Below are 25948 nucleotides of genomic sequence, written 5' to 3'. Positions count from 1 at the left end.
TAGGGATTATTCTGGTGAGAGGAGGATCTGACTAAATGTTGAACTATCCCTTTAAACTCATTCATTCTGACCTAGTTCTGACAGCAGATGAAAAGAGGACGGATCAGTGAGGTCAGCGACCACATGGTTTGTTTGATGCTGTGAAGTCGTGCATCGGGAACAGTCGTTATGGCAACAAAGTGAACACTTACCAAGAATATTTGTCTTATTTCTAGTCAAACTAATCTAATTATACTAAAAATAAGACTCATCACATTAAAAGCAGCTTGTTTTTAGACACTTTTTACTTCTTTCAAGCAGATTTTCACTTGAAATAAGTAGAAAAATCTGATAGTGGAGCAAGTTTTTCTTTCTTATTACAAACATTGGCAGATTCTTTTACTTATTTTAAGTAAAAATGAGTTTGAAACAAGTGAAAATTATCTAAAAACACGTTGATTTTTAGGTGATGAGTCTTATTTTAAGTGGAAAGAGATTAGTTTTGACTAGAAATGAGACATTTTGACAAGAAATAAGACAAATATTCTTGGACAGATTTTGAGTTTTTGCAGTGTAGAGCAGGAAAACACATTAGAGTGTAGTAAAAAGTGTGTGTGTGCTGCCTGGTGATGAAGTGAGAACAACAAGGAGGAAAAACTGACAGTGTGTGAACAGTCGCCCCCTCTCTCTCTCTCTCTCTCTCTCTCTCTCTCTCTCCCTAGTAAACGATGTGTCTCTCTCCCCAGCTGCTGCTCTCTGTGTGTTTCTCTGGTTATTAACCTGCTGTCAGCAGGAGGCACCGGGCTCCATCCATTAACCCTGAGCACCTCTGGGCCCCGGGAACCCTCGCTACACACACACACACATACCAACACACACACACATACACACACATACACACATACACACATACACACACATACCAACACACACAGAGACACTTGACACACTCCGGGGCCACAGGAAGTCTTGTGCTACATACACGGCCCTGATGGAGGGCAGCGTCTGCCTCACTGAGGTCACTGTCGCACACACACACACACACACACTAACACACACACACACACACACACACACACACACACACACACACACACACTGCTGCTAGGGGAATAAACATGACTCTGCCCCAGCAGGTCGGCCGTCTTTCTGCACATTTATCCTATACATACATAGTATACTGTATATATCATCAAACCAAGAGAAGGAGTAAAATGTCCTGGTATGTGATGGTAATGGCGTCTACTACGGTGGCTCTGAAGGGTCAAACTCACTGCAGCCTCAGAAAACACACAAACACAAAGACACACAAACATGCTGCAGCTTCATCACTGACAACACAACAGTTAGAGGTGTTAATGATACATCGATCCACATCGTCATCTTTGAGATACGCCTTTATTTTGAAATTCACATGGCACATCTGTGTCCTACGTCTGTCACCGCATCCTGACATTTCCTGGTTGCCATTTTTCACATCTTGGAGTGTTTTTTTAATTTTATTCCTCTCATATTCTCCTCTCTCTGCTAACTAGCTCGTCAACAGGAAGCAGCGTGAACTTTTCAACCAATAAGAAGTGTTCAGGGGCGGGACAGCGCCACAAAATGTCGTCCAGATAGAGACAGAGCGAGCAATTTCGCGGCATGTCAGGACAGGCTGATAACGCATTCTAATCACTTTTCCTCGCTCGCGTCGCTGTATGTCAGGACGGTGTGTGTGTCCCTCTTCGTCCGTGCACAGTACAGATTTTCCACTAATCGCTATCGCACATTTTTATCAAATCATGCAGCGCTAACGTCTACACTATATAAAATGGTCAAATCATATTTAGTTTTTTGTGAGTTAATATAAATGTAACTGGTATTTTATGGGTTGTTTTATGACATCGCATCATATCGATCGAACGCTTGTCAACTGAAATTAATCTTAATCATATTGTGACAGACTTTGTGATATCGGCAAACATCGTATCGTCTTCCAAACAAATCGTTATAACATCGTATCGTGATAAAGCTGGTGAGAAACAACACACACACACACACACACAGAGTTGTTATTAACAGCAGCACATCTGCATCCTGACAGATGTTGGTCGTTCTGCAGCAGCATCCAGATCAGTTTTACTGCTCTCAAAAGGAACATTTCCACTAAACACTCAAGTGTCCTTCTATTCGCTCTGAGAGACCGACCTGAAGGTCACGTGACACAGAGAGAGAGAGAGAGAGAGAGAGAGAGAGAGATGATCATCCCTCCATCATGTAAAACATGCAGCAGGAGGAGGGGGGGGGGGGGGGGGGGGTCTTAAAGTGAGTGAGGGGTTAACAGGCCTGAGGAGACGAGACTAACAAGCTGCTGAGACCAACATCAAACACATGAGAGGAGGAGGAAGAGGAAGAAGAGGAGGAGGAGGAGAGATGAGACAGACAGAACTCCCAAAACAGGGCGGAGCCTCAGACTTGGAGGTCAAAGGTCAGTGTGAAGCAGGAAGTTCAGATCAGGCTTTAGCATTAGCATTAGCATTAGCAGACTCCACCCAGGGGGCCGGGAATTGAACCTCAACCTGGGGCCAAGAGCACAAACCACCACGCCAGCACACCACCCACAATGACACACACACACACACTTACAAACACACAAACCCAGTGTGTGTGTGTGTGTGTGTGTGTGTGTGTCGACCTCACACATCAAATATTTACGGCGGCCGAGCGGCGTGTGACAGGAGAGAGAGGCATGAAAAATGGATGAAGTTCAGAGAAAAGAGGAGAGAGATAAGGAGGTGTGTGTGTGTGTGTGTGTGTGTGTAAGTGTGTGTGTGTGTGTGTGTGTGTGTGTGTGTGTTTGCAGAGGTGGAAGCTGCAGATGGAGGTCAGAGTTTTTGTGTGTGTGTCGCTCTGAATGAAAACATGTTTGTGTTCAACACAACGACCATGACCTTCAACAACAAGACACACACACACACACACACACACACACACACACACACACACACACACACACACACAGACAAACACTGGAGTGTATTAAAATCACTTCATGATCTATTATTATTTATTCCACAGAGTAAACAACACTCAACTTTTTTTTCCGGCTCTGTGTGTGGACAGGGGAAGCCGAGGGAATTTCAAAATAAAGGCGCACGTAACAAACGAGGATATGTAGGCTATCAATTTGTGATCGATGCTTTTATTTTGGAGGGATGCTATTGGCTCGTTGTCTGGACGGAGAAACTGGAAAACAACAAACTCTGGAAACAGCAAAGACTGTATGGAACATCTAATTAGTCCAAGGTATCAACCAGTAGCCTGCATGTTGCACAAAGACAAGATCTTATACTGCGTTCAAAAGTACTCGGAAGTTGGAATTTCCAACTTCCAACATCATGCAGGAACTCGGAAGAGAAAAAACATTGATACCGATACGGAAAATATATGCAGCAGCAAATTATGTTTATTTTGGAGGCAAATGAAGAGGAGATATAACGTTATAACGTCATAGCCCTTCAGTTACATACGAGGAATACAATTTCAGTCAATCACAGCTTAATATAAATGTATTTCATATACTGTAGCCTACTGCAAAAAATAGGCTACACAAAAAATATGCATTAAAACCTCAACAAATAACTTTTTTTTTTTTTTTTTTTCTAACCGTTCAAGACGAGGGCCGCCATGTTTTGATGTTGTCCAGACGTCAAGTCGGAAAGTCGGAGCTCTGAAATGATGCCCGAGTTTCCGACCTGTAATTTCCGAGTTTGACGCCGTTCAATTCATCTCTGACAACTCGGAGCTCGTTTTTTTTTTTAGACTTCCGAGTTGTAACGAACGCACCATTAAATTTGGGCCAAAGCAAAGCATCATGGGAACTGTAGTTCACACACAGGCTGAGGTGACACATGACACAGAGCAGGAGAAGAAGAGAAAGAGAGGGAGGGTGTGTGTGTGTTGACATTTATGAATTTATGAATGAATTCTTAACTGACAGAAAAAAATGCAGTTATTTTAGCATTAATAATAATAATTATAATATATTGACTCCACTTCCTGTTTCGTTATCATGGTGAATCCAGGTTATAAATCATGTTCACGCATGAACGTTTGTGTGTTTGTTCTGTAGATGTGTGTAGAGTGAAGTGTGTGTGTGTGTGTGTGTGTGTGTGGCGGCAGAAACAAACACCAGAGTCTCTGTGGACGATGTGTGTGTTTTAAAAATGGTGCTGATGCAAATGTTTCCTCGTATGTACAGATATATGTGTACAGTATGTATGTACAGTATATATATGTGTGTGTGTGTGTGTGTGTGTGTGTGTGTAGGCTCCTCCTCTCTCTCTGGGCTGCAGCTTCTTTGTTCTCTGCTCTTTAACACACACACACACATAAACACACAAACAGCCCTGGAACCTGAATGTTTCATGTGACACAAACATCTCAGGAGCTTCGCCATCCCATAATATATCACCATGATATATACAGTATGTATATAAGTACTGGTAAAGTACAAACAGTTTTCAGTGATCAATAAAATATAATGTATCACCACAGTTTATTGATCAGTGATTCAATTATTTATTAAACTGATGTTTAATCATTCAAACCAGAACAAAGGTCAAGTGATAAAGTCAGATTAGATGATGGAGGAAGAGGAGGAAGAGGGAGAAGAGGAGGAAGAAGAAGAGGATGAGGATGAGGAAGAAGAAGAGGAGTAGGAAGAGAAAAAGGAGGAAGAAGAAAATGAGGAAGAAGAGGAGGAGGAGGAAGAGAAGACGGAGTAAAAAGAAGAAGAGGAGGAGGAGGAGGAGGTGGAGGAGGAAGAGAAGAAGGAGTAAAAAGAAGAAGAAAATGAGGAAGAAGAGGATGAGGAGGAAGAGAAGAAAGAGTAAAAAGAAGAAGAGGAGGAAGAGGTGGAGGAGGAAGAAGAGGAGGAGAAAGAGGTGGAGGAGGAGGAGTACGAAGAAGAGGAGGATGAGAAAGAAGAGGATGGAAGAGGTGGAGGAGGGAGAAGAAGAAGAGGAGGAGGAGGAAGAGGTGGAGGAGGGAGAAGAAGAAGAGGAGGAGGAAGAAGAGGTAAAGTCATTTATACGAGGACAAGTAACAGGCATCATGTTATAGTGCATACACACACACACACACACACACACACGCCTCAGAGCTGCGACGTCTCTGCGATTAATGTGTGTGTCCACGGCCGGAGCTGCACCTGATTTACATACATATTAAATACACACACACACACACACACACACACACACATTCAGACACAATTTCACAGGCGTTTTTCCACGAATGTTTAACACGAGTCTGACATTCACACTCCATCCTCCAGGTGTGTGTGTGTGTGTGTGTGTGTGTGTGTGTGTGTGTGTGTGTGTGTGTGTGTGTGTGTGTGTGTGTGTGTGTGTGTGTGTGTGTGTGTGTGTGTGTGTGTGTGTGTGACAGGTGTCTCTGTCTGAGATAAACCACTAATAACTCACTGGTTTACACACACTGACACTCTTTGCATCGTCTATCTACAGGCTATGTGAACTGGTCCAGATGTGGAGGCAGCATCTGTCCATCCTGCTGCCATGGGCCAGACCTGAGCGTTCGTTTACATCAAAACGTGCGGTTTAATCAGGATCGCTGTGCTATGACTTTTCTCAACAGAATATGAATTTTGCATTGAAGTCAATGGGACCGGCGGGAAAAAAAAGAGCGAAAAAGACCAATCATTGGAGTTTTACAAACGTCTACTGCTCTGGCATACTTTCACCTAGAGACTTCATTTGAACTTTAAACAGAAGACACAAGTCTTGTGTATTTGTGTATTACTCCACGTTTTGATAGGTCATATTGTTTTTGATCAATCCCTGATCAATGACCATGATCATTTTTGGAGAAATGCTGAAATTATAATGGGTGTGTATTGCACGGAATGTTCGTGTCAGAGTGCGTGACATCATCGGTTAGAGTGAGAGAGAGCCCAAAAAATTTTCTGATTTTTTCTCTTTCCACACTCCTCCTGGACACAATTTACACTCTACGCACATGATTCTTTCCAAATTTGTAGACAAACTTGTTCTGTCTCTCACCATGTGCTCAAAATATCAGGGAGACTTACAGAATTCGAATTGGCAACCTCTAAGTGCGGCCACGTCTGTCTCTGCTCCTCATTGACTCCAATAGAGGGTATGCGTTTACGTCACGTTGCCCACGGCAACGCCCCGTTCGATCGGACTGAGTGGCAAAACAAGCGTCCCTCAACATGCTGGCGGATAGCGGTGGACTCATAAACTGGATCAAATATCTTATATTATATTATATCAAAACAAATTGATGTCAAAAGGAATCGACAACCAGCTCCCCAAAACCGTCTGCTGCACTGACACTTCCTGTAACACACAGAGTGACCGCGGTACCTGCAGAGTGACTGACAGGCTGCTGTTATTATGCAGAGGGACAAGATTACAGCTGTTACTGTCGTCCTGACAGTGACTCCCGACACTAAAACACGAGCTGCTTTTATTCTGAAAAACTCTGACCAGTCAAACTGTAGGATGTGTTAGAGAACTAATTTATCTGTCTAAACATCATAACTATGACACCTGAAACTGTAAACACAGCTGATCGATCGAAAAAAATGACCGCTCCAGTGAATTTACTTTCCGTCATTGAGAACAGGTTCTTGAACGTAACTCGGTCAAAGTGAGACGTGTCCTCAAGATGTTTAGCAGCTCTGTTAGGTCATGCATGCTTTACATGCTGGCAAAGCTAGACATGTCAGACTTGTATGGGCTCTGAGAAAATCGCTTCGTTACTTGCTCGTTTTTAAACTTTGGCGGCTCTGCCACTCGTCTTTTTGCCACTCAGTGGACGTTCCACAGCGACTTCCGAGTACCGTGACGTCATGTGCATACCCTCTATACAAAGATTTTCTGAGAGAAGCAGAACGGACCCCTGTTTTAAACTCGCAAGTGTCTCCAAAATATTTACTGTAGAAACACCAACATCACAACAAATTTTTCAGGAAGTCCTTACAGCACTGTTGAGCTGTGTTTTTTTCTGATAGGAGTTACCGTTTTGTCACAGTAAGCCTAAATGTGAGACCAGTGCAGAGGCAGAAAATCGCTCTTTTTCTTGACGTTTCTGTCTGCCCCAGCCTGGGGGGCCCCTATCGTCATTGACAACCACCTCAAGTTGCCGTGGTAACCTCTGAGCATCAGGCCAGAGCTCGTTAACATGTTTATAAACCTCCAATCAGAATTTCCCAGAGGAAATTTTCTAGTTATTATTATTATATTATTATTATTATCTTCATTATTATCATTATTACACTTTCTCTGCAGACGGACGTGATCCTGTCGAGTGTCTTTGTGTTTTTATGACGTAACTTTACACTGAGTGTTCGACAAGTGATGGGCCGCGTTCCCACAATGCACTGCAAAAACTGATGGTTAATCATGTATAGGCAGTGTGGGATTGTGGGACGTGTGGACCTGAATCAGCAGCTTTTATAAATAGAGCTTCCATTCATCAATCCACTCATTGATCCAATTAAAGAGCAGCAACATGCTAACTCTGCTCCGCGTGTGTGTGTGTGTGTGTGTGTGTGTGTGTCTGTTAGTGTGTGTTCGTGTGTGTGTGCTAGTGTGTGTGTGTTCCAACTTCTTGAAAACAAATCATCTTCAAAAAAACAAACATAAACTTGACTTTAATTAACTTGGAGCAGTTAGTTTCCAGAACAGCTGATTTCAGCGATAGCAGTTTTGTTTTGTTTTGTTTTTGTATTGTACACACACACACACACACACACACACACACACAGTCGGCCTTCATGCACCAAGCTCCTGATGCTGCAGTGCGACATTCAGAGGTGGAAGAGGAAGAGGAAGAGGAAGAAAAGTTGTTACTCAATGGTAAAACATCAGAGGTCGGTAGAGGAGCCAAGTAAGAGTATAGTTACTTTACAATAATATTACTCAAGTAAAAGTAAAAAGTAGTAAGACTTGAGTAAGAGTAAGAAAGCACTTGGTGAAAAAAACTACTCAAGTCCTGGAGGAGGAGGAAAGGGAGAGAAGGAGAAGAGGAGGAGGAGAATAAGGAAGAGGAGGAGGAAGTAGTGGAGAGAAGAAAAGGAGGAGGAGGAGAGGAGGGGGGATAAGGAAGAAGAGGAGGAAGAAGAGGAGGAGGAGGAAGGGTGAAGGAGGAGGAAGAAGAGTAGGAGAAGGGGGAAAGAAAGAGAAGGAGGAGGAGAATAAGGAAGAGGAGGAGGAAGCGGTGGAGAGAAGAAAAGGAGGAGGAGAGGAGGGGGGATAAGGAGGAGGAGGAAGAAGATGAGGAGGAAGGGTGAAGGAGGAGGAAGAAGAGTAGGAGAGGGGGGAAAGAAAGAGAAGGAGGAGGAGAATAAGGAAGAGGAGGAGGAAGCGGTGGAGAGAAGAAAAGGAGGAGGAGGAGAGGAGGTGGGAAAAGGAAGAGGAGGAAGAAGAAAGGAGGAGGAGGAGGAGGAAGAGGAGGAGTGTACTAAGGACTAACAGGCTGAGTTGGATTTAAATCTGAACTTTCTTCATCATCTCAGTTCAATGATTCAGGAATCAATGATCAATACGACTTACAGTAACATCACTTCCTGTTACATCATTAAAGAAAATACATTTTTAAAAATTAAAAAAAAAAAGTTTTATCTCTGAGCTCAACGAGACATTGAAATGTAAAACTCTACATCAGTGTAAATCTGCAGCGGTGACATCATCACTCAGCTGTCAGGGGAATTTCAAAATAAAAGCATCTCTTTTTCAAATGGATCAATGTCACAAAATCACAGGTTCCTTTTCTCCACATGTCTAAATATAAACTACAATCCTGATCATCACACACACACACACACACACACACACACACACACACACACACACACACACACACACACACACACACACACACACACACACACACACACACAACCCCCTCTCCTTCTTGTCTCCAGCTCTGCTGCAGCATCGAGCCACAGTTTCTGTTTGATCTTTTTATTCTGCAGCCAAGTTTTTTTTTTTGGGGGGGGAGCCTCTGCTGCAGCTGTGTGTGTGTGTGTGTGTGTGTGTGTGTGTGTGTGTGTGTGTGTGTGTGTGTGTGTGTGTGTGTGTGTGTGTGTGTGTGTGTGTGTGTGTGTGTGTGTGTGTGTGTGTGTGTGTGTGTGTGAGTGTGTGTGTGTGTGTGTGGGGATGAAGGGAGGACAGGAGCCGGTTACATAACTCCTGTGGAGCTGCAGGAAGAGAGAGAGAGTTTTAAAATTCAGAGTTTGAAAACTCTTCCTCAACCCTTCCTCCTCTACTACTCCTCTTCTCTTCCTAGTCTTCCTCCTCCTCCTCCCTCTCTCTTCCTCTGCCCCCCTCCTTCTCGTCCCCTCCTCCTCCTCTTCATCCTCTCTTCCTCCTCCTTTCCTCCTCTTCTCTTCCTAGTCTTCCTCCTTCACTCCTCCTCCTCCTCCCCTCTTCTTCCTCCTCTTCATCCTCTCTTCCTCCTCCTCCTCCTCTCTTCCTCCTCTCTTCCCAGTCTTCCTCCTCCCCCTTTTATCCTCCTCTTCATCCTCTCTTCCTCCTCTTTCCTCCTCCTCCTCCTCCTCTCTTCCTCTTTCTCCTAATCTCTTTCCTCCTCCTCCTCTTCATCCTCTCTTCCTCCTCATTTCCTCCTCTTCTCTTCCTCCTCTTTCCTCTTCCTCCTCCTCCTCCTCCTCCTCCTCCTCCTCCTCCTCTCTTCCTCCTTCTCCCCTCCTCCTCCTTTCCTCCTCTCCTCCTCCTCCTCTCCAGGCTCTGACACTTTTCCTCTTTATCACTCGTCTCTTTCTCTCTCAGATTCGCTCTAAGCAGAAACTCCGTCTCTCCCTCCCCCCCTCCCTCCTCCACCTCTGTAGTAATTGATGTGATTGGCTCTGTGTGATGAGCTGCTCTCCCCTCCTCCTCCTCCTCCTCCTTCTCCTCTCCTCTGTCTCTCCATCCTTCCTCCGTTCCTTTGTCTCACTCTCTCTCTCTCCTCTCAGAGAAAATCAGCTCAGGATTTGCAGAGATTTAACGTTGCTGTCACTGAGGCTGCTCCCCTCCTCCTCCTCCTCCTCCTCCTCCTCTTCCCCTCTGAGCTGCAGGTTGACAGGTTTCCAACCTGATCCATCAGGATCACATGTGTGTGCGTGCGTGCGTGCGTGCGTGTGTGTGTGTCCTCTCCCTCTGGACTGATGAAGGTAGGAGGGAAGAGGAGGAGGAGGAGGAGAGAGGAGGAGGAGGAAGAGGAGAGAGGAAGAGGAGGAGGAGGAGGAGGAAGATGAGGGAGGAGGAAGAAGAGGAGGAGGAGGAGGAGGAGGAGAGAGGAAGAGGAAGAGGAGGGAGGAGGAGGAGAGAGGAAGAGGAGGGAGGAGGAGGAGAGAGGAAGAGGAAGAGGAGGAGGAGAGAGGAAGAGGAGGAGGAAGAGGAGGAGGAGGAGGAGGAGGAGGAGGAGGAGAGAGGAAGAGGAGGGAGGAGGAGGAGAGAGGAAGAGGAGGAGGAAGAGGAGGGAGGAGGAGGAGGAGAGAGGAAGAGGAGGGAGGAGGAGAGAGGAAGAGGAGGAGGAGAGGAGGAAGAGGAGGAAGAGGAAGAAGAGGAGGGAGGAGGAAGAAGAGGAGGAGGAAGTGGAGGAGAGAGGAAGAGGAGGAGGAAGAGAGGAGGAGGAGAGGAGGAAGAGGAGAAGGAGGAGAGAGGAAGAGGAGGAGGAGGATGAAGATGCAGCGAATGCCATGACAACGAGATGAAGTGAGGATGAAGAAGTGAGTTTTAATTCAGATTTTCTTTTAAACGGATCGTTTTCCTCCGACTGGATCCTCAGAGAGAGAAAGAAACTGTGAACAAAAGAAGCAGCAGAGGATGAAGAGGAGGAGGAGGAGGAGGAGGGGGGTGGTGGGGAGGGGGGGGGGGGGGGGGTTAAATACCAAGTAATGAAATGATGAATGAGAAGAATAAATGAGTGAACGCAGGATGTACAACAGAATGATCCAGAGAGAGAGAGAGAGAGAGATGACGGAGGAGAAGATGAATGAGGAAGAGATTGTTTTAGAGCGAACGGTGAAGTGAAGTGGTGTTTTATTAAATGAGGGGGGGGGGGGGGGGAGGAGTGTGTGTCAGTGTGTGTGTGTGTGTGTGTGTGTGTGTGTGTGTGTGTGTGTGTGTGTGTGTGTGTGTGTGTGTGTGTGTGTAACGGTGTATAATTGAATCTCTAATGGACGCAGCGGGCGATGCAGGACGTGGAAGACACATGGGTCGGATAATCCAGGGTGACACACACACACACACACACATATACACACACACACACACACACACACACACACACACACACGTGCATACACACAGAAAACAGAGGTTCGGGTAAGTTTTGTGTGTGTGTGTGTGGGGGGGGGGGGGGAGCAGAGTGAGAGACGAGAGAAGAGTGAGGGGAAAGTCAGACAGAGACTTGAGAAATGAGGTCAGATGACACTGAACTACAGAGAGAGATGGAGGTGTGAAACAGAGGAGGAAGAGGAGGAAGAAGAGGAAGTGGAAGATAAAGAGGAGGAGGAAGAGGAGGGTGAGAAGGAGGAGAAAAGAGGGAATGAAGAGGAGGAAGGAGAGGAGGAGGAAGAGTAGGAGGAAGGAAAGAAGGAAGAGGAGGAGGAAGAGGAGGGTGAAAAGGAGGAGAAAAAAGGAAGAGGAGGAGTAAGTGGAAGAGGAAGAGGAGGAGGAAGAAGAGGAGGAGAGGATGAAGAGGAAGAGAAGGAGGAAGAAAAGAAGGAAAAGCAGGGTGAGAAGGGGGAGAAAAAAGGAAGAGGAGGAGGAGTAAGTGGAAGAGGAAGAGGAGGAGGAAGAAGGGGAGGAGGGGATGAAGATGAGGAAGGAGAGGAGGAAGAAAAGCAGGAAGAGAAAGAGGAGGAGGAAGAAGAGGAGGGGATGAAGAGGAAGAAGAGGAGGAGGAGGTGGAGCAGGAGGTGAAGGAAGTTGAAGAGGTGGAGGAGTTTAACTCTGGAGAGGATGTGACTGACACACTGAGATAATAGACCAGGAGGAGACGAACCGCACTGCATGATGGGAAACCAGAGACTGGGAGTGTGACGTGTGAAGACGTGAAGATCAGACGTCAAAATATAAAACAATAAAACAACTAAAACTAACCCCCAAAATGAAACTGTAACTGTCAATGTTACAGAAGAAGATTATAAACTTCTATATTAGATGAATTTACAGTTGATAATCTATGAACTATCAATAAATACATAATCAATAACAGAGGTTGACCTGCTCCGTCTGTCACTCAGGGACGGACAGTGACATCACAGGCAAAGGATCATGGGAACTCTGACTCTGACATAACGATGGAGGTTATTTCCTCTGAATTACACACACACACACACACACACACACACACACACACACACACACACAGATGGCCGAGTGTGAAAAAAGAGCGGGAAAGTCATCCAATATTAATCTAAACAGGATTAAAGCAGCAGGAGGCCGGAGGAGGGGGGGGGGGGGGTGACATTGAGACAACAAGAAAGAGAGTGATGAGGGAGGAGGAGGAGGAGGGGGGGGGGGGGGGCGTATTAAACTGAGCCAAGTGAGTGTTGGTGATGGCGTGGTGAGTTCAGGGACAGTTCAGCTTTACACTGAATTAAGTTCATAGGAAAAAAACTGAGGGGAGGAGAGAGAGGAAGAGAAGAAAGAGAGGAGAGAGTAGAGGAGAGGAGGAGAGGAAGAGAAGAGAGAGAGGAGGGGAGGAGGTGAGAGAGGAGTGGACTGTAACATGTCTGATCTCTGAGCTGCTGCATTAATTAAACATCTATAATCATCTCTCTCTCTATTCTCCCACAGACCTTGAACGCATCACGTCATGTTGCAAACAGGTGACACAAAACAACCCTAACCTTCAAAAAACTCACATCAAAGCTCTTCAGTTGGCACCAGATAATCCCAACTGGCACACACACACACACACACACACACACACACGCGGTGTTTCGTACCCGTGCAGGGAAGTTACATAGTGCAGTTTCAGCCGATGCGACCCGGCTCAGGCTGCAGCAGCAGCACCATTCATCCTGTTAACCATTTTTCTACCATTGCAATGAGTCTGGAAACATTATTTTAAGGCCGAAAAACTCCGCAATGTTACTTTAAAAGTGAAGGTTCATGTGTGTTTTGGACAGAGGAGCAGCGCTGCCTCGGGGCTCTGGAGCCTACATACAGAAATCACCACATTTACATTAAGTTAACATGGTGTTGAATACAGGATTTGTGGCAAAAGCTGGTCACGTCTGCTTATGTGAAAGCCAGCAGAGACGACTGATGACGGATGTGATTTCATTTCATTTATTTAGATCTCCATTAGCTTTATAAGGCCATCGCTATTGTTGAAGGGGTGTTTCCAATTCCTAGTTCTGGTTCTGGTACTGGTAGACTCCTTCTGCTCTGAGCTCCCCCTCCCCCTGCTCCACCTCCTCCTCCTCCTCGCTGGAGTCTAGCAGCCCGGTCCAGGTGGGTCACAGCCGTCTCCCAGGATCCTCTGCTCCTGTTTTATTCATCACCTCCTCCTCTCTCTCTGTCTCTCTCTCTCTCTTTGCTCTGTTCATCAGTTCAACCCGAGCAGCGTGTGGTGGCGTGACCTCAGTAATTGACTTTCAGAGCAGCAACGATAAATCTGAACCTCCTCCACTAACAACAACAACAACAACACTGCAGATTACAGACGCTGCAGATGAACAACACAAAGACAAAGGAACAGATACGACAGGATGTGACTTATAAGACCTGGTTCCTACAAAATAAAAGCCAACTTCTGTCTCAAAACCTCTCAGGTGTTATCGAATATAATTTACCTCAAGTTTAACATGAAAGGGATAGTTCAACATTTTGTCAAACTGGCCCATTGCCATAATCCCTATAGTCATAGCAGTAGGTTCGTTACCTTTAATTGTCGGTGCAAGCTATTTTTAGAACGGCGGAGCAGAGCCGTGAGCTGCTCAGAGCTACGCTACAGAGGCTCATTATGGGATTTCTTTGGTTTTCCTCATCAAACTCATCAAATACACAATCCAACAACTCCACAACGCTCTGGTGGACAAGTTGTGAGCTGCACATTCACCACGCTATGAGATAATAACACAACGTTACCACACAGAGTTGTTTTAGAGGGAAATGCAGAGACTGATGATGAAAAACTGTCCCTGAAGGCAACACGCATCAGTGGTTTTGCATGAATTTACCTACAAGATACAAAGTACAATGGTCTCAGTTCAGTAGTTATATGTCGGTTGAACCAGGTTTCAACGCTGCGTCTCTGTTGTTAAAACCATTTCATCATCAACTCTGAGAGGAACGATGGGAATCGAACGCCGCTCTGACATCACACACATGAGTTCATGAGGTCGTTCTAAATGTGTTTGTTTATCCAACGAGTGTCACAACAGAAACCGACGGCAACAGGACACGAGTTCAAGGAGTTCAGTGTGTGTGAGTGTGAGTGTGTGTGTGTGTGTGCTGCCTATTGATTATCTATTGAGCTGCTTCACACCGTTTAGTTTTCATTTACATTTTCACCATTTGTTTTGGTTCTGTTTCTATTTGATTGTGTGACAGTTTAATTCTGTTTGTTTCATTTCTTCATTTCAAACATTAAACTGTTATGAATAACATTATTATATATCTGTTAATTATAACATATCTGTTGATTATAACCATTATCCATGAGGTTTTATAGAGTCTATCCATTATCTATTTTGCTGCTTCACACTGTTTAGTTTTCATTTACATTTTCATTTCATTTTCTGATTATGTGACAGTTGTTTTCTAATAAACTTTAATTTAGTTGGTTTCATTTCTACATTTCAAACATTCAAGAATAAACTGTTAATCATTACATTATTATAGAGTATATTTGTTAATATAACATTATTAAATATATTTTAATTATGACATTATTACGTTAATTATGACGTTGTTCTATGCATGTTAATATCACATTTATATATAAATAGTTAATTTCATCCACTTTGCTCCAAAGAAACATCCAAATGGAGTCTAACAGTTACATTTCTCAAGATGTTTTATTCCCCAGGGACTCAGTTCAACTCCATCAGCATTTATACACACACACACACACACACACACACACACACACACACACACACACACACACACACACACACACACACAGTGTAAACAAAGAGCCGTTGTCGGAGCTCAACATAAATCTACAAATGAGGCCGTTTAGCTCAGTTAGCTCGTGGTGCTGAGGCTGCGCTCATCGATCCACCTGAACTCACCGCAGAGCTCATCACAGCCCGTCACACACACACACACACACACACACACACACACACACAAATACACACACACACACACAAATACACACAAACACCTCAGTGAACACACACACATTTCCACACAGCTGCTCTGTCAGGATCCCAATTACTGCTGTGTATGTCTGTGTGTGTGTGTGTTTCATGCTGTTCCTCTCCGTATTTCTACACACACAGATTGTGTTTGATCTCCCGGTCGTTTCATCACCCTCTCGATCACATCGATCGCCCGCCCGCCCGCCGCCTCGCTCTCCAACGGCGCAGCTCTGAAGACGAGGAGACGCTCAATTAAAAACTCTGATTGCTATCGACTCGCCTGTGTTTGATATGTCAGAGTGTGTGTGTGTGTGTGTGTGTGTGTGTGTGTGTGTGTGTGTGTCAGCAGGTAATGAGCTGCTCTCTGGCCTCCTCTGTGATTCATATTCACATCCACATCATGAACATCAGTTGAGTTCACGGCTCCAGTTTGTCTACGCAACAACACACACACACACACACACACACACTATAGACACTTTGGCTGCATTCAAAACCTCATACTATACTGCTAGTACGTACTGATTTGGCCAAAATGCAGTATGCAGTATGCAAACAAAAGCAAAATCTGCAGTATGCGAAAAATTCCCGGATGTTGTACTGATTCGGAAAATATCTCCAGTTCAGTATCTGACCAGTCTACATTGCGTCTAACCGTAACCAAAGACGGTTTAGAGTACTGAAATATATTTGCCGTAGACCGTAACCATGTTATATAACTTAATAAAATAAAACTTAATGCAGACTGATCGGTTCATTGTAAAACATTTATTTATTGATGTAAATGTGGTGGTAGGCTCCAGAGCCCCGAGGCAGCACTGCTCTTCTGTCTAATACACATACAGAAAACGATCGCTAATTAACTTTAGGTTTACCGAGATAAATGTTGGTCTCATTGATGAAATGTAACAATTGTGGCAGTCGCATTAGTTTGTTTGAATGTAAAGTGAAGCTTCCTGTGTGTATTGGACAGAAGAGCAGCGCTGCCTCGGGGCTCTGTATGTACAGAAATAACCACATTTACAAAAATAAATAAATGTTTTACAATAAACACATCAGTCTGCATTAAGCGCTGCTCTTCTGTCCAATACACACAGGAAGCTTCACTTTTCATTCAAACTAACTAATGCGACTGCCACAATTGTTAGATTTCATCACTGAGACCAACATTTATCTCCTAAAAATAATTTAACCAGCCGGTGGTAAACCTCTAAAAAGTTAATTAGTGATCGTTTTCTCCCCCCAGGATGATGATGGAGGTTGGCCGGCCGAGCAGCTCTGCAGACCGGCTGCTGCCTCTGTGATGTCGCGGTCGTTACGGAGCTTCACTTCTCCGAAAAACATCGGAGCAAACTTCTAAACAGCCGTCATTTGGATAAACTGGCCGTATATTTGGGATCTTAACAGTTACTTTCTCGCATGAAAAAATATTATTTAAAACTTAATAAAGTTACATAATAACAGCGCTATAGAGCGGGAAATAAAACAGCTTTTCACCTGTTTTACAGCTACCACTGCTGGTTGCCGCGAAGTGCATTCTGGGAAACTTGTATAGTATTGTATACTGCAGTGTGAACGTAGCATACTGAATCCCACATTCAGTCAGCAGTATACAGTACATAGCCTACTAATGCAGTATGTAGTAGGCAGTAATATGCAGTTTCAAAAACAGCCTTTATCTTCAGAGAGAGAGAGGTTAGGACTGGACGTTCAGGTTTGAGCCTTCAGGGCCACCGTACTGTAGAAGTCTACTCTCTGAGTTAATTAACTTCCAGCTTTAATTAGACAGTGTCCATCTGCACAGAAAGGCCCCAGGGCCCGGGAATCAAACCCCGATCCAGATCCAGTGCTGCCCACTGTGCCACCATGCCGCCCCAGCGACGGCGTCTCGTCCTCTGGTTCTCACCTAATTACCTCCCTGGTTTACATGAGACGGATAAAAGGCCCGGTGTGTGTGTGTGTGTGTGTGTGTGTGTGTGTGTGTGTGTGTGTGTGTGTGTGTGTGTGTGTGTGTGTGTGTGTGTGTGTGTGTGTGTGTGTGTGTGATCATGAACCTCCACGCCTTTATCCTCGCATCAGGGATTCATTAGCTTCCCGTCATAATTAACGGAGCACGGAGCCGACAAACAGCAGCGCTCCTCTGGGGGGGGTTCACAACCGCACAGTGTCAGACGGCGTTACACAACGATTAGTGCAAAAAGCCCCGATAGAAAGAGACGGTATCACACCTGATTATATCACCTGGCCACAGAGAGGAAACTGAGCTGCTCAAGTGACCATATTTTGATTTCCAAAAAAGAGGACAGTCGACCTGGGGGGGGGGGTTAAAACCCAAAACAAATGATGACATGTTTACAGCAAATGCATTGGCTATTGGTTTATTTTGTTACTTTTAGTAGGCACATATGACATTTTGTACTAGGCCTACATCACTTCGAATAACCCCAGGCTGCACTTTTGGCTGAATTTGATATAATTTCAGATTAAACACCATAGATGGCTAAAAACATTCGATGATGATCCGTAACGACAGATTAGAAAAAATTTAATTAGTTTGTAGTAGCTAGGTGTGTAAATGATCAATAATCAGTATTACTGGCAATAATAGAGGCTATTAGCTTAGGGCCCCATGGAGGCTTGGGCCGGCCCTGATCACAGACACGGCTGTCGGGTATTTAGAAAAAAAGAAAAGAAAAGGAAAACAGTGACTACGAGACAGCCGCCGGCTGTCCTGGGCTACCGGCCGTTCTTCTCCAGAACACACAGATGTCCAGTCTGACCCTGGTAAAGCTACACTTGCGCTTCGGCATTTTGTGAGCAGAGGCAACGCTGCTCCGACGTCTGCTGCCACTGTATACATACAGAGGCAGCCTCTCGGGAATTACGTCAGAGTCGCAACAAAATACCGGAGTATTCTGTGCAAAGCGCCAGTCAAGTAGGCTATGTAGTGTGTACATCTTTGTCTGTTTGTCCCTCCTTGTCTGTCTCTGTTGCTCTGGGCTCACCTGAGTTCTGTCTCTCTGTCTCTGCTGCTCTTTCTTTTTTTTTTGAGGAGTTGGCGCTTCTGCATGCGCCAACAAAATATAGGCTTGCACATCACGTCACGCATGCAAAGGGAGGGCTGTGATTGGAGGGCGCTCAATCCGGGACGGTTGGCAACCCTACTCAGTTGCCACAGTTAGCATGGTTAGCTCTGTTAGCACAGTTAGCATCATTAGCTCAGTTAGCATCATTAGCTCATTTAGCTCAGTTAGCACAGTTAGTCCCGTTCACCAGACCTTTCTCCAGAGAAGAAAGGTCGGCGTTAGCCTCGCCAGCTCACTGCAGACGATGGGCCAAGCTTGATAGATAAAACTTTTGCTGTTGCTGATAGCAAACAGGCATGAATGTCCTTCTTGGACAGCAAATGGCGTAAACATGCGCTTTGAATATCTTTACAGTCATATCGAAATATCCGTGGTTCCTGTTGATGTTTCCTTTCTCAGAGGGACTTCTGCCAGGTGGCTTGTTCCGGCCAATGAGAGGCTAATCGCAACTTCCTCCAGCTCAGACAACCACAGTTAGCTCAGTTAGCTCAGTTACCACAATTAGCTCAGTTAGCACAGTTAGCTTAGTTAGTTGCCACAGTTAGCTCAGTTACCACAGTTAGCACAGTTGGCAGTTAGCTTAGTTGCCACAGTTAGCTCAGTTACCACAGTTAGTTCAGTTAGCTTAGTTGCCACAGTTAGCACAGTTGGCAGTTAGCTTAGTTGCCACAGTTAGCTCAGTTACCACAGTTAGTTCAGTTAGCTTAGTTGCCACAGTTAGCACAGTTGGCAGTTAGCTTAGTTGCCACAGTTCGCTCAGTTACCACAGTTAGTTCAGTTAGCTTAGTTTCCACAGTTAGCACAGTTGGCAGTTAGCTTAGTGCCACAGTTTGCTCAGTTGGCAGTTAGCTTAGTTGGTACAGTTAGCTCCCCTCCACCTCCCTGTTACCAGTGACTTATGAGCGCAGGAATGTAGCGTATCATTAGCCAATCAATTGAGGACAGATCCAACCTTGCACTGCTGTTATGTGGGATGATGGATGGATGGATGGATGGATGGATGGATGGATGGATGGATGGATGGATGGACTGATGGACTGACGGATGGATGGATGGATGGCTGAGGGGACGAGTGGCTCGGCCAACACACATAATAATAGAGCTAAGAGCCTGAGCCCAGCGAGCTGCGGGGACAGATGGAAATGAGACGGATATTGAGCCGAGCTCGGAGCAGCGTGGACGTTATTTATACCAGAACCCACTCCCAATAAAAGAGACGACGTGCGGCCAGACAATTAGAGAGAAAGAGAGAGTGAGAGCGGAGACTGAGGCAGCGGAGGAAGGAGAGGGGAGAACGCTGCTCTGCATCGTCTGACCTATTTAGGAAATGAAGAGCCATAAACAGAGCTGAGAGCAGAGAGCTGAAGCAGAACCAACCACCCGGGCCTGTAAACGGCCTCATCAAAGTCTGCAGCCTTCAGAATAGCTCTGGAAGTGGGGCAGCAGCGCCTTTTTTTTTTACATTTGGAGCTCGAGCCCTTTCCTCCTCGTCCTCGTTACCGTCTGTTCGTAAATAAATCATCAAACAAACCCATCCATCCATCTGCACTCTGTACTGTAGCCTACCACCACGTTCACACACTCAGGAGGAGGAGGAAGCACCGGCTCGGTCAAGAGCTGCTGAATCACTCAACCGATCGTCTGAAAAGGAGTGTTTGTGAGAGCTGCAGAATCCATAAGAAACACAGGCGTCCATGCATCCATCCATCAATCGATCTGCTGCTCCCACAGGTCAACGCTGCAGCACGAAGGGTCGCAGGACCAAGCTTCACCATCAACACTCAGGAACATAAACAACACAAATACAAGGATCATAAATTCTCCAACAGTCACCCGCCGAACTGACCCGGCTTATATTACTGTAGAGATATGGGACAGGCTTTTATTTAATTTAGAACATCTTCTGCTCAGCAAAGATGAAAATTAGGGATCAAATTTTTCTGCCTCCGAGTCCGAGTCCGAGTCATTTGATTTTGAGTAGCTATCTGCCGATACCGAGTCCCGATACGATACTTTGGCAATGCAATACAATAAAGTTTTTAATGTAGATCAATCACTATTTTTCTGTTCTTTGTGCTCTACTAGGGATGTAACAATATCACAATCTCACAATAATACTCTACCTCAATAATATAATATTGTAAGACATGTCATGATATCAAACTCCCACTGTATGATATTAGCACAGTATCATATTAATTCTGTTATCCATAAGTCCACAACAAGATCATTTGGTCAAAAATAAAATAGCTTATGATGCCTTTCTCAGTCACCAGCCTCTCTCCCCTGATTCCGATCAAGTCTGAAACCACGTGATCGACCCCGATTTCCGATCACGTGATTGAATCGGGACATCCCTAATGAAAATCCTCTCCGGTGGTTCTGTTGTTACTGTTTAAAGAGGAACTCTGCAGGTTTTTTACCTTAAGAAGAAGCTCCAGAGTCCTAGTTCTGGTTAAATCAATGACTAGTAACTAGTTCCGTCTCTTGGCTGAAAACCAACCTTGTAAGATCAGAGTCTCTGCATGCCACTGGCCCTAATCTAAACGTACATTGACTAAGAAAGTAAAGCTCTTCAGTCTCACAACAAATATATTTTTGTATTTCTAGTGTTTGCTTCCAAATGTTGTCCAATGGGGGTCCGTGGTCTAATTTGTGTCAATTTAGGGTCCTTGATGTAAAAAGGTTTGAGAACCACTGTCGTATATGATAAATAACCTTATCCACCGCTCCATGGATTGATTTCTCACCGGTTTCGTTGTTGGAAACAGATGCACATGGAGGAGAGGAGGGTTAGAGACACAGAGGAGGAGACACCACACCTGGAGAGTTCAGATTTAAGAGTAAGAATAGAAGGAAAGAGTTTAATCAGCACCGATTCAACTTCTTCTAAATAAATGTGGTTGAAAACATAGAGAATAAATAACTCGGGTCGGACCACGGACTTAGTTTGTTTTGGTTTTGTATTCGATTTTTTTGGACCAGACTGCACCAACTCCATGAAGGCCCCATAGATCAAACCCTTCCCTGATGTCATGTATTGATACCTTCTGCCAGTATCAGCCCTAAACCCAACTAATCGACATCGATCAAGACCTCGGGGCCCAAAAATCGCTGTTGCAAAGTGACAGGAAGTGATGTACGAAACTCCTGGACCCACCAATCAGGCAACAAACTGAGTTTTGGTACAAATGACTTCAGCACTGACACATGAACAAAGAGACACTGGTGGAACCAGAACTCTGAGGTTTCATGGAGCTTCAGCTTCACGCTCCCAAACGGAGGGTTTTTAGTAACATGTACATAAATCTAAATAAGTGACAGACTGCAGCGTTCATGTCGCACACGTGGTGAAACGACCCCCAAGGCACCAACACAGCCTGACGAGACAAACCACTATAACACACACACACACACACACACACACACACACACACACACACATACAGCAGTTTGTGCATCGTCAGCTTAACAATCTGATTGATTCAATGAGACAGAACCAAATAAAAACAAGTTGGACGTTTCGTTTCTGTCCATCCCTCTGCACCAGCCCATCACCCAGCAACACATCCTCAGATACTCAGAAGACACGGCCATCTTTGCTCTGCTTACAGACAATAACTCTGTTCAGGACCATCACAACACCATTTAGTGGGGAAAGGACAACTATCTCCATCTCAACGTCACTAAAACTAAAGAACTGGTAGTCAGCCGCCCCCATCCTCATCAACAGAGATGCAGTGGAAATAACAGACAGTTTTAACCCTCCTGTTGTCCTGTTCCCCTCCTCCATCCTTCCTTAATGTAGCCACTCACCTCAGATAGCCGAACTCTGAAACATCCTGGAGAGACATTACTATCCCATCACAGAGCGCTTGCTCTCCCCGCCACAGAAACTAACACTTTTTCCTTGTTGGGATGATTTCTTTACTAAAATAAACGGTGGAGCAGTGCAGTGGTAATGTCAAAAATGTCTCCGACCGTTTATTTTTTCACTGGGTGACCATCAGGACAACGATTTAGGCGTCAAAAATGACCGGAATTCTCTTTTAAAGCAGAAGTAAGTGATCCGGTGGTTTTGTCTAACTTCCTGTCAGCAGATGGAGTTAGCAGTCCCCGCCCTCGTCCCTACGTCACCACATTCAGGCGCATCCCTTGGCTGCACACACAGAGAGGACCGCCCCTTTATGCCGTTCTCTCTCCTCATTGGATAAAGGTTGTAGGATACAAGGAAAGTTTTCTCCTCGGATTACAGCAGAGCAGAGTGACTGACAGACCCGTGTTTCAGACCAAACACTCTATTGACCCCTTGCACGTGACGTCACGTTCCACTCGCGGTAGCTGCGGACGCCATGATGGACGGCAAAAGAACAGTGAACGTCAATGTAATTGAATGGGCGCGTTATAGTTTTGTGACATACCGTGGTTGTAGGGTTTCCCCTCCTTTTCCACTGAGCTGGTTCCAGTGCTGGTTCGGAGCCAGAGCCTGACTAGCACCGGTTCTTTGCTTTTCCACCGCTTAAAAACCTGTTATTGGTTCTTAAAACTGGTCTGAAGCACCAACTCCTTGCTGGTTTAGAGCTAAGAACCGGGGGCTGGCCACTGGCAGCGGGGTTACAGGAGCAACAGGACCAGTGCGAGGACGTTATCGATGCCATTATAAGTTATCTATAGTGTATAGTCGATGTAAACACAGTTGAAGCTAACTAGCTGAGCTACATGCTGTGGCTAACAACAGCTAACGCTCGTATTAAACATAGCACCGTCACAACGTAGTTGCCGCCGGCGGACGGATCGCGGCGATTACAACGAAGACGGCTTCCTGTTTTCTTTTATTTTTCAGCCGGGTTCAATCAGAGAATGACCACTAATTATACAGATGTCGGGTCAGGTCTTCAACACCCACGGGTCGGACCAGGTTTTACTTTCCAGGTCCGTTAACTGTAGTTAGCAGCAGCAAAGACAGCAGCAGCTGCTGTATGGGGAGTGTGGCACTGACTGACGTTAGCTCCTTAGCAGTGGAAAAACCACAGAAAACTGAGATATTCTACGGTGAATAACAAAAAAACAAACAGAATATTGCAACGGGTGTGTAGGTATTCTATTTAAAATAAGTGATAATGCTGTGAGGTTGTAGTGTGAAGTGATCGAGCCACATTGTTGGACGGCACCCATACACAGTACATTATCACTGAGCACTTTCTGCCGTCCGTCATGGCGTCGCCTCTCGCGTACGTTCTAATTGTGACGTAGCTGCAAGGGGTCAATAGAAGTGATTGCTGTCGGAAGATATAACTATTTAAGACTTATATTGACACAAACATTCTGCTTACTTCTGCTTTAATGTGTTGTAATCTGTGTGTTTTATGTGTTTGCTCTGTCTGGTGAAAAAGAATTTCCCTAAAGGGACAATAAAAGTCTGAAGTCTTGTACAAACAACACCAGACACCCGGTTCAACCCAGCTGAAGAACCCAACCAGCCGGTTCTGACTCACCTCCAGGAGTCTGAGGGCCGATGGCGGCGGCCTGTTGCCCCCCCGGGGTCGGCGGGACCGGCCTGGTCCAGGTCTTGGCCGCGGCGGCGGGAGGAGGTCCGACTCTCAGCGGTCCGACGTACTCCACAAAGGTCCCGGGGAAGTCCCCCGTGTCCTTGGAGCGCTGGTTGGTCCCGTGCAGCCAGCCTTTGGGGCTGCGCTCGTCCCCGTCCCGGAGCTCCAGCCCGGCCGCCGCCGCCGCCGCCGCCAGCGAGGCCTTGGGGACGACCAGCAGGTCGCCCGGCTGCAGGCTGATGTCGTCGCCGCGCTCCCGCTTGTACTCGAAGAGCGCGCGGTACTGGAAGCTGTCGGTGGCCATGATGATCCGATCCGATCCGATCCGATCCGATCCAGGAAAACTGAGATAAACTTCACCCAAATGGAAAACGCTGTCGGTTCAAAAATCCCTGAGATAAACCTGGAAAACCGGCGAGTCCACCTGAGCTTTCTGCTGAGTCTGCTGATGATAAAGATCCGATCCCTGAGGTGGAACCCGACTCCGTGGGACCGGCGGCAGCTCCCACAGACTCAGGACGTCCACAGCTGCTGCCGGTCTCTGCTGCTGCAGGTTTTTGGGTTTATTAACGTCGTTGAACGTTGTCGTAAAAAATAAATCCACAGTGTGACCCTGAAGCCGGCGGTTTGACCTCCAACACGAAGCCCCCCAAAGCTTCTGCAGCTTCTTCTATTTTAATGAGGAAGCCTTCACACACACACATGCATGCATACACACACTCACACACGTACAATCACACACCTGAGGAAATCCAAATCCACTGCAGTGCAGAATTTGGGGCTTTTTTTTTGTGGGCTCCTTCTCCTCTTCGTCTTCTTCGTCGTCTTCCTCTTCTTGCCCCCGGCTGCTGCCCCTCCTGCATCAGCTCCGCTCAGTCTGTCTGGTCTGTGCAGCCGAGTTCTGCAACTTCACATGTGGGGAAAAAAAATAGAAGAACATGAACTGATGATGAAGCCTCTTATTGGATGAGAGGTGAAACGTCTTCCTCCTATAGACAAATAACCAAAGTCCAGTTGCATTTGATTTAAATTTCCTTGAGATAACTAGAATATCCACAATAACAGGATTAAAAAAGAAGGAAAAAAACACACTTTCACCACATGTGAAGCAGAAACATCTTCCTCCAGCTCAGACCTGAAGCTTCACAAACATTTGCATGAGGAGGTGAAGCTGCTGTCTGCAGGACGCAGCTCCAACCATGACGAGGCGAATCTCAACTTGAGCGCCGTCTGAACTCGATCTGCGCCAGTCTGCACGGACCAACTCTTCCTCTTCTTCTTCCTCCTCTTCTTCCTCCTCTTCCTCCTCCACCGACACCACGCACGGCCGCTCCCGCACTAGGCTACCCGAACCCCGCAGAGAGGAGCCCAGACATCCGCGGAGGAAGCCGGAGGAGAGGACAGACACACAGACAGACAGACGAGACGGGCTGCTCGGTGCTGAGCGGAGCGGAGCGGCGGTGCTGATGTCAGTAAACCCCTCCCCCTCCTCCCCCTCCTCCCCCCTCCTCCTCCTCCTCCTCCTCCTCCTCTGTCTGCAGATTATTTACGCCATGCAGCCGCCGGCGGAGACAGCTGCAGCTCCGCACCGCTGCAGCAAAAAACAAGAAGCAGCGTTATGAGTTGTGCCGCAGTTATTGTTGTTGTATAGGCTGGTTCGGTTTAGTTCAGTTTGGTTTGGGTCTTTAAATAAGTCAAAGTCAAAGTCAAAGTGTCTTTATTTGTTCCAAACAGGGAAAATTGATTTGCAGCCACATTCAAACACACGACACCAAATAACATGTAACATATCATGGGCAGATTAAAATGACCTACTGCAGAGATAAAATATGATTAAAAAGTGCCAATAATGTACAAACCAAAAAATAATAAACACTAAACAGCATGGGGCCTAAAGTGCAAATGCAACGGGCAGGTGACAACAGCCATGAACAGTCTGTAGGCCGATACATACAGTAGCTACATACAATTAA

The 25948-nt window shown here is 45.8% G+C and overlaps 1 protein-coding gene across 1 annotated transcript in view; it reads right to left on the bottom strand.

The window, feature by feature from the left end:
* Nucleotides 1–24279, bottom strand: part of pik3r3b (phosphoinositide-3-kinase, regulatory subunit 3b (gamma)) — a gene marked incomplete at both ends in the record, with an annotated part of 183584 nt that extends 159305 nt beyond the window's left edge. The window contains one exon of the mRNA XM_083969579.1: nt 23922–24279. Coding sequence (XP_083825705.1) covers nt 23922–24279 — 358 coding nt within the window. The remainder of the gene's footprint in view (nt 1–23921) is intronic.
* Nucleotides 24280–25948: the final 1669 nt, after the last annotated feature.

This window comes from Trachurus trachurus, assembly GCF_905171665.1.
Source record: "Trachurus trachurus genome assembly, chromosome: 4".
NCBI lineage: Eukaryota > Metazoa > Chordata > Actinopteri > Carangiformes > Carangidae > Trachurus > Trachurus trachurus.
The sequence above is the reverse complement of the archived record's forward strand: the minus strand, read 5'-3'. Positions and strand labels throughout refer to the sequence as shown.